Source organism: Hirundo rustica, chromosome 1 (assembly GCF_015227805.2).
Source record: "Hirundo rustica isolate bHirRus1 chromosome 1, bHirRus1.pri.v3, whole genome shotgun sequence".
NCBI classification, from domain to species: domain Eukaryota; kingdom Metazoa; phylum Chordata; class Aves; order Passeriformes; family Hirundinidae; genus Hirundo; species Hirundo rustica.
In genome coordinates, this window is record NC_053450.1 from 34,329,052 (window position 1) to 34,349,998 (window position 20,947).

Sequence of the window (20,947 nt, forward strand, 5' to 3'; positions counted from 1 at the left end):
ACAAACAAAGCGCTCCACCTTGGCATTCTTGCCAAACTAGAGCAGCACCAAGAGCATCCACAGCTGACTCTGAATTCAATTTGACACCATGTAGGCACAGTTTATCGCATAAGCAATTGAGAAACTGCTTCCTGAAGCCAAAAAGGTCAAATAGAAAATGAGTAAGGCTTCCTGCAGCTTGGAGGTGAAAACAAGTTTATCACACATGCCTTCTGCCTGGTCTGCCCAGCTGCTGCTTGTGCTCCCTGGCCCACTAAGCCCAGCTGCTTCTTGCCTTTTAAGCGCATCTGAGCTCCTCCTTGGAGCTCTCCTGACTTGCTACAGTTCACTGCCAGTTTGTTCGCAGTCAGGGCACCAGGTGGCTGCCTCTCCTCTGCAGTGCCAGCCCTGGTTCCTGGGCTGAGCACTAATAACAGCCAAAAGAGTTTGCCATATGCTTTTATGAGTGTTGAAAAATCATGAGATCATGTCAAAAATATAAGATATGAAACAAACAACAACAACAACAAAAAATCACATGGGATTTTCTGTATGTTTTAGTGTGAAAATAAAGTCATGTTTTCTGTGGTTTTATCCTCTGCCCTTCAGCTTATAGTGTCCCAGAAAAATATCATTGTTCTGGCCAGTCCCAAGAACAGCCATATCTCAGGAGCTCAGGGTTTCACAGCTTTTACCACTGACACCACCCAAGCCATCCTACCACACCTTGAGATACTTGTGTACAATTCGTATGTGCTAAATTCTTAACCACTCCAACATCTCTTGATGCACTCACTAGATCTGTAACTGAAAAGCCTTTATTCCCTCTGAACACCAGTGACGTGACTGATAATTTGCCTTTCTGAATAAAGCCTGTCTTGTATTTCTTCACCTATAACCAAAATTTCAAACCAGACAGGTCCATGACCAAATATCTCTGCCCTACTGGGCCAAAACTGTCAAGTTCTCATACACGCCAGAACTTCCAGAATTAAGATGCTGCCAAATTCCTATGTCTTTCTCAACTTGTTGTGAACAGTCTTGGTTCTCCTGAAGTCAATGAGATTTTTTCCCAAGGATTAAATGAAGTAATAATTTTACCCAGTAATGACACGAAGCAGAAAGCAATGCAGCTTAGCAGATGTTTAGTGAAGCAACTGAAAGAAGAAAAGGCAATCCTATTTTGTATCTTTTAGTAATGTCAAGGTAAAATGTGAAATGAGGGCAACTAAGGATGAATAAAACTCATGAAAAGGAGATATTAGTTTCACAAGAATGCTTTTCTGAGCACAGCTGGCTAAACACAGCATATTGATGATAATATACCCTCCTATATGCAAACTAGTCTTCAAGTACATTGCAAATGCACACTGCATTACAGATGTTCTTTACTGATGACAAATTAACAAAGTGCCTCCCTGAAATGAAAAAGGGACTACCCCAGGGGGTTTCAGTATGCCAAACATTTTACATACAGGAACTGTACACTATGATTGCACATATAGCAAGTACTTGTTCACCACAATGTTATCTTCCATTTAACTTGCCCATGACTAATACAGACCATACAGTTTCTGTGTATTTAGTTCTGTGTATTTGTGAGACAGCAGAAAAAAGTTCACACTACGAAACACTTATGACAGACGACTCATTTTTATTTCTTAAACAAATAGATGCTTTGTAATATTGTATTTTTTAATAGTTGCAAGCAATTTCATTATATCATTCTGTCTAAGATACAGGACCCGAGCATACATAATTGAAGACAAAGGAACACACTCGACAGAATTAACAGGTAGATGAAATCAGTAAATGCAACTGCCACATCCCTTCATTTGATGTTTGTGCTAATGCATCTTCTAAAGTTTCAAGCACACAGCACACACCAGATATAGTATTTTAAACAGCAAGTTTGTTTTAGTAATCCATATGGGTAACTAACACTTTATCATAATACATGAAATTGCTTTAGGTGCTTTATTTTTGCATGCATGCACCACTCCTTATTATGTTCCCCTTTTTAACAGAGTCTTTATTTGTTTTAAAGATCAAAGTAGATAAATTCTGTACAAAGCTATGCAGCACAAGCAGCACCTCTTTCTACTACCCACACACACTCTTTCACTCATTCCCCTGTCTGACCTCTCTCTGCAGGTGACTATAAGTGAACAGCTAGCTCTCTGTGAGACCTGAATGGGACATACACATGGGCAGATGCAGCAAATACTTTAATGTTTATTAATCTAAAAAAGAGCAAAGATTATAAAAATATAAGGAGTAGAAAACCTTAGACAAGTTAAAATACATACAATCTTTAGGCAAGGTTTGTTTTGGTCAGGCAGAATTTAGTTTATCAAATGTCAATCCAAAACAACAGGGATATAAACTAAACAAAATATTAAATTTATACTAAAAGGTGACAGCTACCCTTCTTTCCTAAGGCCACTGTACCACAGTAAATACTCTCATTCAGTGCATTACAGCATCCACATATCAGAGCAGTTCCACTCATGTGCTGCTGATACTAGAAAAATAACTTCATTTAATTTTTTTTTAATGTATAAACTAATGCAAATTTTCATGTGTAGTTTTGATCACCATTATATTGGTTTTTATTAAACTTCTTCAATAATCCCACTGATTTCACAAACCTGTGAAATCAAACAGAAAAATAACAGAAATTAGGGCTGAAATGCAATGTACACAAAAATAGGAGGAAAGGTAAAATTAATCCTTCACTGTGTTTCCATTTTGTAAAAGTTTTCCATTATGCTAAATAAGCAATGTGGATCAGTATGTCGGTGAATCTCAATTCTTTTGTTTGTTGCTAAAATATTCAGAAGCAAATAACAGCGTCCTTAGTTATACTATTTGTTCCAATTATTCAGTGTTTTGGAGGGGATTTTTTTCTGCTACTTCTTTGTCAAAAGCAGTAATAGATTGCAAAAATAGCCCGTGTTTCAAAAAACATTGAACATAATATGCACCTGTGATGAATCAGATAAGATGAGATAGCAAGGTTTTAATTTCTGGTTGTGTTCAGGTTGAAAACCTTCCCCAAAGCAAACAGAAATTTAGCTTTTACAAATATTTACATATGCATATTGCAATGTCCTGTTTTGCAAATGTTGCTGACTGCAACACAGCCTGCCCTCTCCAGTATAAAATGTAATGCTGTAACTGGACCTATTACATAGATCCAGTTAGAGAATCAAGGTTATAAACTGGAAATAAACATCACAACCACATTTCATTGCACAGGTACCTGCCCTCTCCGGTATAAAATGTAATGCTGTAACTGGACCTATTACATAGATCCAGTTAGAGAATCAAGGTTATAAACTGGAAATAAACATCACAACCACATTTCATTGCACAGGTGAATGCATAAAGGTCTATGTGTTACCTGAGAAGTTTTCACCTTGCCATTTTTAAACACTGAAGGAAATCAGGCACAGCAGCTTCACTCCTTTTGAACATTTAAATATGTAAGCCCTTTCTGGGAGATTTAAAAAACTTGGCAGGAACAATTATATCCAGCTAATTCATGAAATACAATTGGAATAATTTTCACTTTGTCAGGTGAAAAGCCTGGACTTTGTATGTGATTCTGTATTGATAATCAACAAGGCAAGGTACATACCATGAAAACCTCTGCAACAACAACAAATGGACCAACCAACCAAACAAACAAACAAAAAAACAAGACAAAAAACAAAGCAAGACTTAGCAACAGTTCATATCCTTTATTACCTTTATATGGTTGGGGGCTTTTTGTCATTTATACCTAATGTTTAACTATTTTCCTTGGAGCTACATCATTTAGCAGAAATTCCAGCTCTATCATAGTTCAATCTTTAAGTAACAACTTGTCTTATGGTGGGATAAAGAAGAGCAAATATGTGTAAGCCTGTTTCATTTGCAGATTCTTCTTGTGACTGTTACCCACAGAAAACCCAGGGGTTTTAAGAGGACCAGGGACTGGTCCTCTTAACTGTAGAAGTTAAGGAGTTAAGAAGTTAACCACATGTTAATGGCTTTGAGTTCATTGTGTCCCCTATTTTTTGTTTAAAACACTTGAAGGTCCTGGTTGCTAGGACAGAGCATTTAATTTACTTTGTCATAGTTTGATGAGCTGAATCTTTTTTACTTAAACATCTATCTACAGATATCAAGTTATCTCTCAAGTTCCTGGCTGAATGCCTTTATGTGAGTAAGGCAAATTGCTAATAGGTTTTCCCAAACCCTGGGTCATTTTTAATCCTCTTCTGAAATTCCTTGAGTAATCGCTATCTGTTTTAATGGTAAGACACCTAACCCACAGGTTTTTTTTACTGATATGATGTGGAATAATTACTTTGCTAGTTAACTTCTAAGGCATTCAAGAAATGGTCTACCCTTCTTTGTGACAGCATTATGCTGAGAGCTCACACTGAGATGATCTTCTATGACCATCCTAAATCCATTAGGTCACTGCTTTCCAAGACAAAGCCTCATTATTCTGCAGCAGAGACAGATATGTTTCTCTGGTGCCAGATATATTTCATTTGGTTTAAATATACTTCATCTGGTTATAATAAAGTGCATTTTACTGGAATGTGGCCATTATACCAGGGGATTCATATCATTTAATAACTTCAACTTGTCCTTCCCACTCATTATCCAAACCTATCAGGCCCTAATGAGCCCCATTCATCTACATCTTCCCATTAGAAACTCTAGGTTTTGATTCCTCATTGAGCCAGCTTTTAATTTACCTAATGTGTGTCCTGATAATTCTCTAGGCCATTTTTTAAATTACAGTGTCATTTTTTATTACATTAAATGTCTTTGGGAATCCAAGTTTAGCATAACAAGGCAAGCTGTAGAAAAAGATATCTGTAGGTTTGGAAGCTGTACTGAAAAGAGCTTTCTGCACTAAAACAGGTTTTGAAATATTTTTTTACCCACTGCAATGGAGAATTCCCTTCTCATACTAAACATTTAGTCCCATGCGAACTTTTCCAAAGTGAAACCAAATATTAGTCAGTATAAATAAAGCAATGTGCCTTAAAGCCTTAATAATATAAAAAAGATAACAGCAGCTTTGGATTTAAGCATATCCATTCAAAAAATAGGAAACTTGAGTGAACTCTAGTGAAAATAACTCCAACTTTCCCTAACTGTGTTTGAACCCACCGCTCACTGTCCAACAGTCATCTGACTTCTGGAAGAAACAATGTCAATCTCTACTTTTGTTTCACCATCAATAAATAATTAAAGCCAAGTGGGCAGGTTTCCATGCTAGAAAATTGTTTTCATCTACTTTCAGACTCAAAAAGCAGTTATAAGAAGTGATGCAGTTTCAGCTACGAGTGCCACAAGATATCCAGCCAAGACCATCTGATAGGCCTGGAGAAATTCTGTTTACAGGAGCACAATCCTTTCTGGTATCCTATTTCTGAAGTGGACATAGAACTGTCTGAAGCTGAATACATAGCCAAGCCAATGGCAGGCAGAATGAGAGACAACATATTTTAATAAATAAGTGCATACTGGAGAAATTTAGAAAATAACTCATATCCCAAGCAGACAAAAGCTTTATGATACCCTTAGCAGACGTTATGTGGAACAGAGAGATATGACTTTTTTACTGCAGTTTGTATTACCACTCTTGAAATATTAAATTAAAGACACCAATAAGTTTCTCCAGAAGATCCATTAATTGGGATAAAAGTCTCCTAAAAGTTCACTTCTGCGACAGATTTACTGTGAGACAAAGAAAAGGTGAGTATTGACAATGAATTTATTATCCACTGAGAAAAACTGTCAACTACAAAAATTATGTTTTCACTAACCAGACATATAATTGACTAAAGTTCGAGTGATGCCTCATAAGCACCTTACTCTCTAGGGAAACCACATCTAGCCTTGCCCTAAACTCACACCCACTGAAACAGACATTTCCAATACAGCTATGCTCCATCAGAGCAGAGCACAAATACAAACAGCTGAGTTTGAATGCCAGAAATGGAATGTGTTTGTGTAAATGCCATAAAGTTTGCAATCAACAGTTGCTGCTCTAACCCCGATTCTGTCCTTCTTACTCATGTTGAGTAGCACCTGGCTCTAGCAAAAGCAAACTTTCACAGCAAAAACATATTCCAGCAGTAGGTTCCCCTTTATTGTTAACCCTGGCCAAGCAATTTTCCAAATCTTAGGAACATCTATTTGCATAATTAGGATAAACTTACTGTTTTGGCATGTGAATTTACTCTGTATAAGGAACTTTACCCATGGACAAATACTGTGTGGATTGGACTTTTACTAGAACACAGCCTGAATTTCTCAAGTCTAACAAAAACCCCCATCTTTCATACTCTTGGGTTTTTTTCCCTAGGCAGACGTGTGCAAATGGGAAAATGAAGGTTTTCTTCAACACCTGTTGAAGTCATCAGCAGAATGTCTGCAGAATTTCAAGAACAGCGCAAGAATAAATGGAGTAGAAATCCCACTTCTTCCCAACAACCATTTCATTTATCAGTAGTAGACCTTTCACTGTCAACCTTAGCAAAGAGTTTGCAAATGAAGAGTGGCAAAACATTTACATTTCCTCCCACAGGTCAGAGGGCAAGAGTTCAAGACTTGCCCTGGATCAACTGAGCTAGAAATGAGCATCTAGTGCTCCTTTTGGCCAGTTGGAATGAAGTGATAATAGCACATAACTTTGTGTGCCATTGACTACAGAAATTGGCATGCTTTAAGCAGATTAGCACGAAGGGATGTTTTTACACAGATGATCCCTAAGGTGCCTTCCAACCCTTAATGTTCTGTGTGTATGTTTAATATGGATTAACCAAGTAGCAGCATTTCAAGAGCCTACTTCATTCACCTATCATGTACATCTGCTAGGTGGACTGACTAGAGGCAGGAATCCTTTATGTCCAAGGCTGTGTGGTCTGTGTGCTGTGTGGGTTACTTCTTGAGTTCACCACCCAAAAAAGCAGACTCAGGCTTTTGGGCAGCAAATCCTTGCCAAGACTCCAGATGGTAGGTCAAATTACACCACAAGCCCGTCTTTATTTTTCCAAAGTTCTTGGAAGCTAGTGATACTTAAAAAATTTCCAGTCTCCAATCTTTGTAGGACTTGTTCTCAAGGGAAAATTCAAACAGACTCTTGTCAGTACCCTGAAAGGATGTATTTCTTCTCAAAAAAGGGATGAATTTCTTCTCATTTTTGCTGGCTAAGAAATGTTCTGGTGGCAGTAGATGTAGTTCTTCTCTTTCGGTGCATCAGTACCCCATAAAGCAGAAAATCTGTTTTTGCCAGCTCAAACTTTCATCAAACTGAAGGATTATTCAAGTGGTAAATATTTTCTCCAGATCTCTCTTTTTTCCAAGAATGATCTCTATACATTCTCTGAAAACTCTTTGGAGAATCAGCACACAAGCTAACTACTGCAGATAACAACGGGGATCTGTCTCCAGAACGACAGAGGAAGAACACACATGAGGCTCTGTCTAGAGACATTTTTAGCGACTAAAAGAACACCACAGGTGATTTTGGATCATACTGTCTTGACAATTTTCTTCTCTCATTGTGTAGAGAGCTTCAAAGGAGAACATATTTTGTAAGCAGAAGAGATTTAGTTTCTAAATTATAATAGCCCTTAAAATGCATGTGTCAATTTCTATTTTTAATAATGAAATGTACATTACAAGAGCAAATAATTGTACACTATCTTTTTCCTTGACCTGTCGCCACAAACTTAATTAAGTTCACAAAGAGGAAAAGGGTATGCTAAAAAAAATCAACAAAGCTTCTTAAAAATATTTTTCTTTCCTTCTTTAACATAACAAATCTTTTAAGCTAGAATAGTTTGAACTCTTTTGTATGAGTAGCTATTTGATTTAAAATGTTGTCATAATTAGTATGAAGGTTTAAAAATTATTGACTTCCAGTTATCATTGAAACTTGCTGCTAAGGATGAATTTTTAAAATGCTGTCAGAGAGCCTGGAGAATGTCAAATGTGGAGTCTGATTTACAAGAACTGAGAACCAAGATCTCATTTCCATAAGACATGTGCTGTTGTATCTGTTTTGCAAATGATGTTTGTTGAGAGATGTTGAGATTCCAAAGTGACCCAATTCTGTTCAGTTATCACTTGCTTTGAAAATAGCCTCCCTAAACTCTTACATCTGAATACATTTGAAATTGTTCCCCCTTTATTTTTTCATTACTTTTCTGGTAAAACACTAACTAGAAGGTATACTTTTAAAGCTCAAGGTGACTTACACAGTTTCTCTTTTTGCATTGTTTTCCAAAAACTAGCTTTACACCTGGCTGCTATTATCTCAAAGAAGCCAAAGAATGTGGCAAATATTATCCACATGTAATTTATGAAAAGCTGAGTCAAAGAACAGGTGTTGCTATTGTAGAGATTAACTTTGCAGCTCTTCTGCTCAAACTCACAAATTATGAACTCCTGGGCCTTTTCAACACTAAATCACACACAAAAAAATATCCACAGAGATTTATTACTTTGTAATCTTGCCAGTTGCTCTACCTACAAGCAGTGGCATCAGCAAGTGTGCCAAAGCCCCTTGCTGACTCCACTTTCAACCAGGAATTGGCAGCTTCTCTTTGTTAGCAGTGGCAGTTCTGCACTTGACAACGTCACTAGCACAAAACCTCAGACAGGGATGTTACCACCATTAGTTACTTTTAATAAAATTTCTCACTATTAGATTTCAGTTACAGTATTATTTTGATAAAACATTTTTGTTCCATCCCTTTATTTATAGTAGTAGAAACAGTGATCTATTATAGAGGGTGCACCAGCTAACTACACTGCGGTCAACATGGGTTCACAAAGTGAAAGTCCTGTTTAACTAATTTGATAGCTTTCTATGGTAAGGTCACCCACCCAGTGGATGAAGAAAAGGTGATAGATGCATTTTTTCTGTATTTTGGTAATGCTTTTGATAGTGTCCCTCACAGCATCCTCCAGGACGACTTGTCCAGCTGTGGGAGGAGTGGCTGCAGCTGTGCTGGGTGAAGAACTGGTTGAAGGGCAGAGCTCAAAGGGGGCAATTGGTCACCAGTGGTGCTCCCCAGGGGTCAATTCTAGGGCCAGTTCTGTTCAATACATTTACCAACGACCTGCAGGAGTTGAATCTGTCATTAGCACATTTGCTGATGATCCCAAACTTGGAGGTGCTTGCTGACTCTTTGGAAGAACAAGAGACTTTGCAGAGGGATCTGCACAGACTGGAGCACTGGACAGTGATTAATGGCATGAAGTTAACAAGTTAAAATAGCAGATTCTGCAGCTTGGATGGACTAATCAGGCACAAGCATAAACTGGGAGAGGAGTGTCTGGAGAGCCTCTCTGCAGAAAGGGATCTGGGGGTGCTGGTTGGCAGCAAGCACAGCACGGATCAGCAGCGTGTCCTGGAAGTCAACAGGACAAACCCCATCCTGGGGTGCATCAAACACAGAATCACCAGCTGCCCAAGGAAGGTGACTATCCCACTGTGCTCAGCACTGGTGCAGCCTCACCTGGAGCACTGTGTGCAGTCCTGGGCACCACAACTTAAGGATGTGAAGTTCCTTGAATAGGTCCAGATAAGGACAACAAAGCTGGGGAGAGGGCTGGAAGAAATGACCTGTGAGAAGCAGCTAAGTACTCTGGGCTTGTCTAGCTTGGAGAAAATGAAGCTGAGGATCGACATGAGGAGGGCATGTGGAAAGAGAGGCACTGATCTCTTCTCCCTGGTATTCAGTGACAGAACACATGACTATGGTTCAAAGCTGTGCCAGGGAAGATTCAGACGAGACACCAGGAAGCGTTCCCTTACTGAGAGGGTGAAACCCTGAACAGGCTTCTGAGGGAGATGGTGAATACCTCAAGTCTGTCACTGTTCAAGAGGCATTTGGATATTGACCTTAATCACATGCTTTTAATTTTTAACTTACCACTTTGTTTTTTGGGCAGTGACAATAGCCCACCAGGACTCTTGGAATATTACAGCACAGGATTTTGGGCACCCACAAGTCCTCACACCCATGCAATTCAAGTACAGCAGCTATAAAAAACATGCTGTATATCTGATATGTCCTGTATGTCCTGGAGCATCAGTCTCCCTGGTCATAATTAGCATCAGTCTGTGTGGGCACAGCCAGTCCTGCCAGTTTTTGTGGGACTGTAAATTCATTACAGAAAACACAGAGGAAAAATTGCATGCACATAAAAGGCAGGTCCCAGAGTCTCTTGAGCCACCTAAGGTGAGCTTCAGCTCAAAGATAACTGAAATGCTCTGATGCAAGTCAATTGGACTTACTGGCCTTGGACTAAAATCAGCTGGGTGCACAAAATCCTATTGTAACATTTTATTAGTGTCCAAAAAGACTGGGCAGATGCTCTTCAGAATCTGACTGCGTAAATTTAAATTTCAGTCAAACTCTGGGCTATGTATGAATTTGTCAAACTGATGTATGAGTAAAAACCAAATTTTTAAAGAGGCATAATTTAAAAAAAAAAAAATCTGTTTAACTGGCATGTTTCTTATGAATCCTTAACCCCTTACAGAACTGCTCCCTTCTGTAAAAAAAATGGGGTTTTTTATATGTTAACTCTTGATGTTTAAACCAGTTTTGAGTTTTCTGAACATGCTGATTAAATCATCTGTTCAAGTAAATCACCTAAAGTATGTTAGGAAGCAGTTTGCATATTCACCGTTGCAGATCACAAAACTACTGTGAATTAAAAGAGAAAATGTGAAACAGTAAGATCATTTACAGGTATCTTGTAGGCAGGGAGAATTTGCTACAATTTGAAAATATTGCAATTTATAGCCTGTTACTTGTTCTGCCATTTAGGCTCTGATCCTGCTGACCTTCACTTCTATGATTAGACAAATACTTCAGAGTGTAGGATATTATGGATTACTTGTATGGTTAAGAACTTTTTATTAATACAGATGATTTAAAAAGAATGTAAGCAAAATAGAGATAATGGAGTGACAGACCTAAGGAAGGAGACTCTGCTTTTCAGACCTGGATTTTTTTAGTTTACTTCTCTTTTTTCTGGTGAATACAGATTTATTAAACAGATTATCTATTTCAAGTTTATGTTATTTTCTGGAACAGCTACTTTAACACATCAGGATAAATTGTTCCACTTAGCTTAAGTAAATAGTGTTCCGTGATCATTTTGTCATTGTTCAGTGGCTACAGGAAAGCTTTTGCAAATCAATCCTGTAAGGTTCAGCCCTCAGACAAATAAGTAATTGGTACTTGCAAGGAAAGCTCCTGTGAGCAGGCATGGCATCTCCACAGTATTTGAAGATATGGAAAATAGAAGTAAAGTTGAAGGGTTTTGTCATATTATCTGGTTCTTACACATATACTTACATTTGTCTTGGTCAGCTTCCACTCCTTCACTTTCTGTGTCACTCGGCAATATCCAAGGTTGATGAGCAAGTTGAAGCTGTTGTAAGAATTCATCCTGCCACAAACAGATCTATTTTAGATAAAATGACAGACAATTGTTCCGTAAAAGTGAAGACTGCAGCAAGCACTAGCCTCAATTAACTAGAGAGGAGAAAGCCTTTAAAAACAAAAAACCAACTTGTTGTGAAATAAAACTAGAATGTAGAGAACATGCAGGCTCCTTAGAATTTTTTACCTATTCAGTAAAACAAAACAAAACAAAAACAAAAACAAAAACAAAAGCAAAAGCAAAACAAACAAAACAAAACAAACCAAACAAAACAAACAAAAAACCCTGAAAAAAGCAAATTCATAAAACCAAACAAAAACATAACAAAACCAAAAGCAAATAAAGAAAAACCAAACAAACAAGACAAAAAATCAAACCCACCAAAATGAAGGGGTCTATTTAGCTATCTCTCTACTATAAATACAGACATATAAGACACATACACACTCATCTTGGAAATGCAGTGACAGGACAAAATTGCAGATATTACATACTATCCTGCAGTTTTTTGACTGCATAGACATTTCAAATGCAATTTGCTCAAGTGAGGCTTTGATTTATCAAGTTTTTTCACTGTTTCTAGTCTAATAAGAACAAGAACCTGAAACCTGATTTAGAACCTATAGTTTTGTTGCATAAGGAGAAGACTTAGGAAGGAAAAAATGTTATGGAAACTTTTATCTCCAATATATCACTAAAACATCAAAATATAAACTTTTTACATGGTTAAAAATCCATATGCAGCTGAATATATGCTTTTGTAAATGTTCAAAAATTGCCTACTTTTTAAATATAATGTATATATGTATGTGTATAAAAGTATTTTTCCATGCAGACACACACATATGTATCTGAACAGGTATACACACAGACATATAAAATACTATAACACATTCTTTTGCAATATTCACGGGGAGAGATGAGACTGGAATGCACAGTTTTATTTTCAAAAGCATTCAAACATGCAAGTTTAGTCTTGAAAAGAAAACTTTAACATTGGCCAGATATTATAAAATTAATGGCCAGATTTTTATAAGTTCTTGAAAAAAAAAAGGGGGTAATAACCCTGTTGTGTTACATCAGCTGAAATGAGAATCTACATATTTAAAGCTAAATTGCATTACAACATAAATTTCATTCTTATACTATCTGATTTAAATACAGAATCCAGGCTTGTTTAAATAAGTTTTTGGAGACCGAAGGCTGCTCAATCAAGATCTAACTCGCTGGGAGTAAATTATTAATTCTGTCGGTAATGTGCTAAAAACATTCCGCAAAGACTGCTGCCATGGCCCAGCAGTAAGCTCAGGCAGCAGCTCCAGGCTTCACTCTTGTATTGTCATTTTCAGTGTGCTCTGCTTGAGAAGGTTGCTGACTACAACACTGAACATGTTTTGGTTCATGGAACAGAATTCCTGCAGTAGGGATGAGTGACTCTCACAGTGATCCACACACTTTGTAATCTTCCAAAAACACATAGCAAAGACCTGTGCCAGTGGAACAGAATGAGAGTATCTGACCAAAAAGAGAGGCTCCATCACAGGTTATGCTCTATACTCCAGTAAATAGGAGTAAAAAATTTCTTGATTAAGGCTATATTCAAATAAGACGAAGCTTCCTGCTCTTAACAATGACAGACTAATAAGAATTGTTGAATATCACTTAAAACTATCTGAATAAATGAAATAATTGTAAAATTTCATGTGTTCAGAAAATGATATGGCAAACAAGGGAGTCAGTAGTATTTTCATCTCAACAGCTATTGACAAGTATCACAGAATTGTGTCACTTTAATGGAATCCATCCTAAAGAGATAAGCAGGGTTCAACATTCCTTTGCCAATTTATACAAAACACCAAAGGATTAGGAACATGCATAAAGGTATCTCTGCCAAAGGATTTGGAACCCTGATTTATTACCTTTATAGAGATAATAAAACTATTTCTCTAGGTAGCATTTCTTTGCTATAATTCAATTCAGTCTTGAACAGAGCTGATAATAAAACACACCTGTTAGAACTTAGTAATATTATGTGTGCCAGGAGGCAGAAACTTGTCCACAAAATCTCAGATCATTATAAGTCTGGAGCATTAAAAAAACCCCAAAACGTTCTTAACAGCTGATATGTTAAGTACTTGCCAAATTATTTAAGATTTGTGCTATAACAAGATTAAACCACCCATGTTGCAGCATGAACTTCACTAAAGCTTAAGAACTTTGAATTGCATTTATTAGTAATATTTTTCTATTTTGACTTGTTATGTTACTCTGAAACACATTACAATCAAGGAAGCATACATAAGGCATTAAAAGATATGTTAAAATTCCCAACAAGTAAATAAATAAATAAAGCTCCTTGGGGTAAAACATGCTCTTGGCACCCATTAGTAACATTCTTTTCAACTGACTTATTCTTATCAAATATATTTCAACATTGTACTTATTAATTCCATTAACATCTCCTAAGAGTAAGGAAGCAGAGTTATTTGCAAAATCTTATCATAGTTATCTTCCATAGGATTGGCAATATAACCACAGTGTATTTACATCTAGTAGAAATTCCCAGTTGAGACCATAAGGCTAAGAAGAATAAAGGCAATTTCCCTTCTTTTATTTTACTGGTTTTATACAGGAAGAGGATACAAAACCTACAATGAAAGTTGCAAAATAAATTTAAGAATCAGCCTTAAGTTTTATATGTTTGTGATCTGTAAAAGTACAAAGACAGACAGGACTCTTGTTCTCCTACTCCAAACCATCTCTGCGTTTTAAAAATACATCTTCAAGGTCAGAGACAAGCTGTGACACAAGAAAATGAAATCACTGGGCCACAAATAGGAGGAAATGTCAAACATGGCAAAAAATGTCACAAAACAGATGTATTTCCTAGGTATATTCTGTCTAAATCTACTTCTCTAAGTGACCAGGAACTTAAGTGGACAAAAGACAGCTTAAAAGGGCTCCCAAAGCTTCAAGTATAAAACTACAAAAATGAGGCTGGCAGATTGGCCAGATCTCCATCAGCTACTTTCTGATATCCACGGGCTCACAACCTGGCAGAGGAAGGTCTTCGGTATGAACGTGTCATACCAGCAGCTTTCCCTTTGGAAGCAGAGCTAGTCCCAAGTTGAGTTTCCATTATGTCAAAGGTCACTTGTGCATGTCAGAAAGGATAAATAGGGTCTGAGCTGGGTCACTAGCAGCCAAGGTACTATTGTACCCAGTGAGCAAAGAGAAAGAAAAGAATTTGTCACTTCTAGAAAGGATTTTAACAGAGGATAAGATCCTGCATAGAAATGCTGAGGTTTAACATCAGCTTTACTGTGGATTGCTGGCTGAATCTGGACATGCTACTCTAACTGGAAAATAGCATAATAATATTGCTCACTTCCTAAAATTCTCAAGACAAATATTTACATACATTAAAAGCATAACAATTACTGTGAGAGCTATCAGCAAACAGAAGTAACAAGACACAGCAAATTAAATGGGACTCTTGCTTATTATTACTATAGCTACAGAAAGGCTGTGGAAGGAGGCATTTTTAATTGTCTGCCTTTTAACAGGCGAGATCAAAAGTGATGGGCAGACTGAATATCTCGCTCATTACATACACATACTTTCGGGAGTATATACAATAATTTTACTTGGCATCACATGACTATGTATCAGTTAAGAACAAGACTGCCTAAAAAAGAAGAAAAAGAGGGGTGAAGAATTTAGTTGGACACCATAAAACCCTTCATTTCTTCTGAATATTTTTTAGTTAAAAATTAATTTCAGTTCTCATCTTCCAGTATGTGGGAAAATTCTGACACAGAAACATTCTATACTTCAAAAGAGGACGCAAAGTGATATACTTTTTTCTTTTCCCATGGAAAACGTGGTTTGAAAATATAACAACTGGCAGTGAAGATACTTTCAGGAGAACTGTAGTCACCTTCAGTCCTCATGTCTTTAATCTGGATATTCAATTCTAAGTGAAGAAACAGCTTGAGTGATGGGATTAGCACACTGCCATTCAAACACCAAAATAATGAGTATTTATTTCACCACCAAATTTAAGTAAGAATTCTACCTCAAATTCTAAAGTAATCTGCGCCTCATTTCCTTTCCTTCACAACAAATAATAGACAAATAATCATATAATTAATTGCAGGGTTAAACTAAGTCTTTAATCTCTAATTTTCCTACAGGCAACCCTAAGCAACAATATCATAAACAACATTTTAAATTTTCTTTAGAAGTCATGAGACTGATAACACATTTTGTCAAGTGCCACACTCAACAGATTATTAAAACAGATTATATTCCTCAGAAACAATCTAAAGGTATGAGAGATATTATTTTCAGTCTTGGAAAAAAGGTCTCCAGGCTTTGACAAATGGATTAGAAAGAGACTGGTAAATAATGGTGGGAACCAACATATTCCACCACTAAAAAATTAGCAGTCTAGACATATAGTTCCTTCTCAAGTCAGAAGGACTGGCATATCCTGAGAGAAGACTCACCTTTGTAAGGCATGTATAGAGAAAGCAGAGGTTTTCTTTCACAGGTGCTTTTATTTCCACTGCCCACACACTGAAGTTATCTTTAAGGCAGCTAAGGTTAGCAGAGGAGAATCCTACTTAGAATTTACAAGGTACTTTAACTTTTTCTTCTGTTGTTTAAAACAAAGACTAGTCCTGTAAAAGCCAATAATATCTGACAGGATATTTTTATGCTGTAAAGCAGCCTAGTTACCATGCATATAGTATTAGACAGCGATTCAACAATGTTGGAAATTTTCTCTTGCAATTTAGTTTGGCACTTTGGAAAAACCTGTCCTTTCAGTGGTGCCAAACTAATCATTCCAATTGCCCATAATATGAAATAAAAAGTAGATCAAGAAAAAATCATGCACTGCCAGTGTGGCAGGAAAAAATACCATGGAACATAAAGATTAGATAAAGTTTTGTTTTATATTCAGAGGTATGCACCTGTTAGAAACTGTAATGCCAATAAAACTGCTATGCATCATACAGGCAAAGCCCTACCGAGCTCATGGTAAACTTGGGGGACACAAGTGTTTCTGTATGATTTCTATAATATTACTGACAATTCTCTAATGAGTACCTCTCAAAGCTAAGCAGTATTTCCTTGCTAATTTTCTCATCCTTATATTTCAAGTTCTTTTCAGCACAGTAGGTTACATTAGGTATACTGATGTTACTTGAACATAAAATGCAATCAAGTCTTTGTATTATTAAACATAGCAAAAACATTAAATTGAAAATCTTACTTCTGATAAACTGTTTCTCTGAGTAGTGACAGTTCCAACAACATCTCCACTCACTTGCACAGAAAGCCCTGAAGCAGCACTGAGGGTCCTCCCCATTTGGCTCTTAGATGACAAAGATCTGCTTCTTTGAATGCTAATAATGCTTTCCCTATTTCCTTGGTTGCTAGGGGTAAGAGGCCGTGACAACAAGCTATTTGGGGTCATAGGTCTGCTCCCTGGAGTTGATGGCCTGTTGGTCTGTGCACTGCTGTTTGTGACACTGGAGATCTGCGCTCTGCTGTTAGTGGGCAGAGGTGGTGATTTGTTTCCTTGGAGCTGAACGTTCTTGCCTGTCGGAGTTGGCACCTGAGGCCTTGGGGTTTGGCCCTGTGCAGCTTGAAGATTGCCTTGATGGTCAGATGTAACTGCACTGGGATGTTGGACACCAGGGCTTCTTGACAGCCTTGCTTCTTCCCACATTGCGAGGTCCTTCTCAATGTCTGTGCACACACACACGAACAAATGGAAAAGAAAGAAACTCACTGTCTGTTTCTCTCTGGTTTAAAACTCTTAATGATTTTCTCCAGTGTAAGTGAAAACCTGAAGCTGTTCAGAGAAAATCTATTCATGCTTAAAATAAAAGGCATCAGAATTAACAGTGCAAATATTTGGCAAGCATTTCCTTAAAGTTTATTTACATTTGATTAACTGCAAACACAGCTATCCTGCAGAAATGAAATATTACCTTTTCATTGAATGTTAACACAACCTATAAAAATTCCTCTTGTTTCAGCAAAATTATGTCTCTGTGGCTTTTGCAGTTACTGCAAAATCAAGATAAGTACCAAAACAAGATGGAGCAGTGATGTAAACTTGCCATCCTCAGCTGTACTGAAGAAAAATTCAAAACTGGCTCAAGGCAAAACTTTTGCTTCTGGCCCTGCTGTCCACTGTCTAATGAAAACTGAGGGAACCAAAACTGAATGTCTGGATTTGTGATCCTGTTTGAACCTGAATTTTGTGCTCCAGCCTGCCATCAGTGCCGCAGCAGGCGATGGGGTCACCAGTATCCAGAGTCCAAGGAGAAAAGGTGACAACCATCGTGTGGTCCAATCCCTACCTTGCACACAGCCATAAGAAACAAGATCTGATTTAGAAACACAAGAGATTAAGGACAGTGAATGAAAAGAGTCTCCTGAAATAATTTAATTTAATAATGCTTCTAATGAATTAAATCAGAATATAGCCATCAAAGTCAGGCGAGGGTAGCTGGAATTTAGGTTAGCATCGATAACATATTGAAAGTCCTTGCAACTACAATTGTAGAGCTTAAGAAACAGTTTAAACAAATTTATTTTATCTTACACTACTGTTATAAATTTTCACTTTCATGGACATGTACTCTACTGTACTTGATATTCATAGACAGATTATTATCTTCAAAGTAGCAATGCCATTTCCCATGAACATGCATAAGTCACAGTCCCAGAAGCTGGAAATTAACAAGGCTCTACTGATTTAAACACTTATTAAGTTAACTTGTCTAAAATAAGCATTTAATTTTTTTATTTTGATAGCAATTATTTCAGGTTCTAAAAGTTCGAAAAGAAACAGATTCTAAATTGCACAATGGAAAATGAAATTTTCTTTCACTAGTGTTTACCAGTAGGTATAAAAGGAATGTTGTACGTTAAATAATTAAAAATGTGCTGCCTTTAACATCAACATGTTTTAAAAGATCTTCAAAACAGGAAAATAAGCCGTGCCAATTTCAGGTTACTAGTCTGATACAACAATTTAAATGTTATTACTAGCAAAGCTAGTAAAACCAAAATAGTTCTGAAAGCCTCAGATAAAAGTATCTCTCAACTTTTTAAAGATTAAATATTTTGCTATTAGCAGATTTCAAAACATAGTCAATATTTCCAGCACACAGTTAAGAGTATTTCTAATTGACACCTTAAAATTAAAAAATTATTTCCATTTTCAAATAATTACATCTTGAACTACTCTTCCACTATACTTTCACTTTGGAACTTCAGAGAATCAGAGAATGGTTTGGGCTGGAAGAAACCATAAAGGTCAAAACCCTCTGGTTATGAGCAGGAACACCTTCCACGAAATCATGTTGCTCAGAGCCCTGTCCCATTTGGCCTTGAGCACTGTTAGGGACAGGACATCCACAGCTTCTCTGGGCAACTTGTTCCAGTGCCTCGCCACCCACAGAGTCATGAATTTCTTCACAACATTTAATCTGAATTTCTCCTCTTTTAGTTTAAAGCCTTTATTCCTTGTCCTATCACTGCATACCCATGTAAAAAGTGCCTCTCCACCTCTCTTGCAGGCCCCCCTAGGTACTGGAAGGCTGCAATTAGCTCTTCCTGTAGCCTTCCCTTCTCCAGGCCAAACAACCCCAAATCTCTCGAGCTGAGAGATGCTCCAACCCTCTAAGCATCTTTGTGGCCTCCTCTGGACCTGCTCAAACAGGTCCACATCCTTCTTGCATTGGGGTCCCCAGAGCTGAATGCAGCACCCAGGTGGGGTCTCATGAGTGTGGAGTAGTGAATCACAGAATCACAGAATCTTCTGAATCGGAATGGAGCCACAAGGACCATCAAGCCAGTTCGGTCCATATGGGGATCAAACCCATGATCTTGGCATTTTTAGCACCAGGCTCTGACCAGCTGAGCCGATCTTGGAGGGGGAAGAAGCAGCTCCTTTAACCTGCTGCCTGCTCCACTTTTGGTGCAGAACGTGTAAAATGCCTGGCAAAAAAATCAGGGGCCAATAAATGATACTGAGGGCTACTTGATTTAAGTCAAATGAAGATTATGGTCTTGTAAAGATCCAGCTTAGTCTATCTCTGCAAAATTACAGACATCCAATTTGCCTGTAATGAATACAGTATGCTAAGAAATAGCATGAATATTGAATGATTTATTAAGAGTTAAATAAACATTATATGCTGGCTCATGTTTCCTTAATTTCATATAGCAATCAAGCCTGCAGATAAACCAATTATTATAATAATTTCTCTACATATAATTAACATGTTTCCATAGAATAATTATTCAGTTTTATTTACACATCTTCTATGTGATTTTGCTTTAATATAAGCTTTTCAAGCAGAAAGAAAAAGAAATCACACATTCCCAGCTTTGCAGTATTATCTGATCCATATTAAATAACACAATTCAATTATGATTTAGGACTTTTAAAACCCCTTGTTGATGTCATTTAAAGGAAAATAAAATGCAACAGAACAACACAAAGGCATTTTGCTTTCAGATAAAAAAATATCCAGAGTAAGGATATGATTTATATGCACTTACAAATGGTTCATTTTTTAACAGTTCTTCCTGTGATAAAATATTTTCCTGAAGTATACAAAGACCACAAAATCGGTGCAACAAATCAAATTGCTAAGATACTGGAATCACCTACCAAAAAAAATATTCTCCATTTGCATGTGATATAAAGCAGCCATAGTAACATAAGAGCCTGGATTTTAGACAAAAAAAAAAAAAAAAAAAGTGCCATATCTAGAGAACTGCTGCTTGCAAATATCAAGGTACTGTGGCAGTTGCTGGCAATTGGTGCTAGCTCCTTATTTAGGTACAGACATCAAATTATGCCTTATGTTAGGAGTGATTTTTATCCAGCACACAGTCCATAAGGGAAGGCCAGGCCCCTTAAGAAGGCGTATCTGAGACGGGGGCCATATTTCATCATTACACAGGTAATCCAAGTCATAGCTCAGGCATCTAAATTACTGCCTTAATAGGCAGCCATTTCATAGAATTAATAGGTTCCATTGAGCTTGCTAAGAGAACTGAAACAAGAGACTTGCTGATAGCACAGACACTCGAACTTTTGCAAATATAGAAGACAAATGAGGCTAAGCAAAAACAGCACCATTATCTGAGGTACTCTGAACGGATTACTCATGGAAATTACATTATTCTTGTCTTTGAAGGGAGTAATTGTCTCAAACACCACTGGTGTTATAATAGGACATGAATTATTAGGAATACAATAGTCCAATGTCTAATAATTGGGCTGTTTTCATGTGAGTTTCTCAGTCCAACAAAAATTACTTCATGGTAGAATGGCTGAACCTCATGTTACATACAGCTTTACTGAAATAACAGGCTCAAAGTCAAATGACAGGAACAGCACTGATGTGAGAGAGAAAATCTTGTGGGTCACACAACTGCAGAAGGA

At 37.2% G+C, this 20,947-nt stretch overlaps 1 protein-coding gene across 5 annotated transcripts in view; it reads right to left on the reverse strand.

Moving 5' to 3' along the window:
- Positions 1-1,634: 1,634 nt before the first annotated feature.
- Positions 1,635-20,947, reverse strand: part of C1H8orf34 (chromosome 1 C8orf34 homolog) — a 154,905-nt gene continuing 135,592 nt past the window's right edge. For 4 of the 5 annotated variants that reach the window (XM_040079380.2, XM_040079354.2, XM_058423623.1 and 1 more), the window contains 3 exons: positions 16,745-17,223; positions 11,376-11,469; positions 1,635-2,630 (listed from right to left, as the gene is read on the reverse strand). In XM_040079380.2, the coding sequence (XP_039935314.1) occupies positions 2,623-2,630; positions 11,376-11,469; positions 16,745-17,223 (581 nt within the window). In that variant the 3' untranslated portion in view covers positions 1,635-2,622. The remainder of the gene's footprint in view (positions 2,631-11,375; positions 11,470-16,744; positions 17,224-20,947) is intronic. The other variant, XM_040079364.2, reaches the window with a different exon arrangement.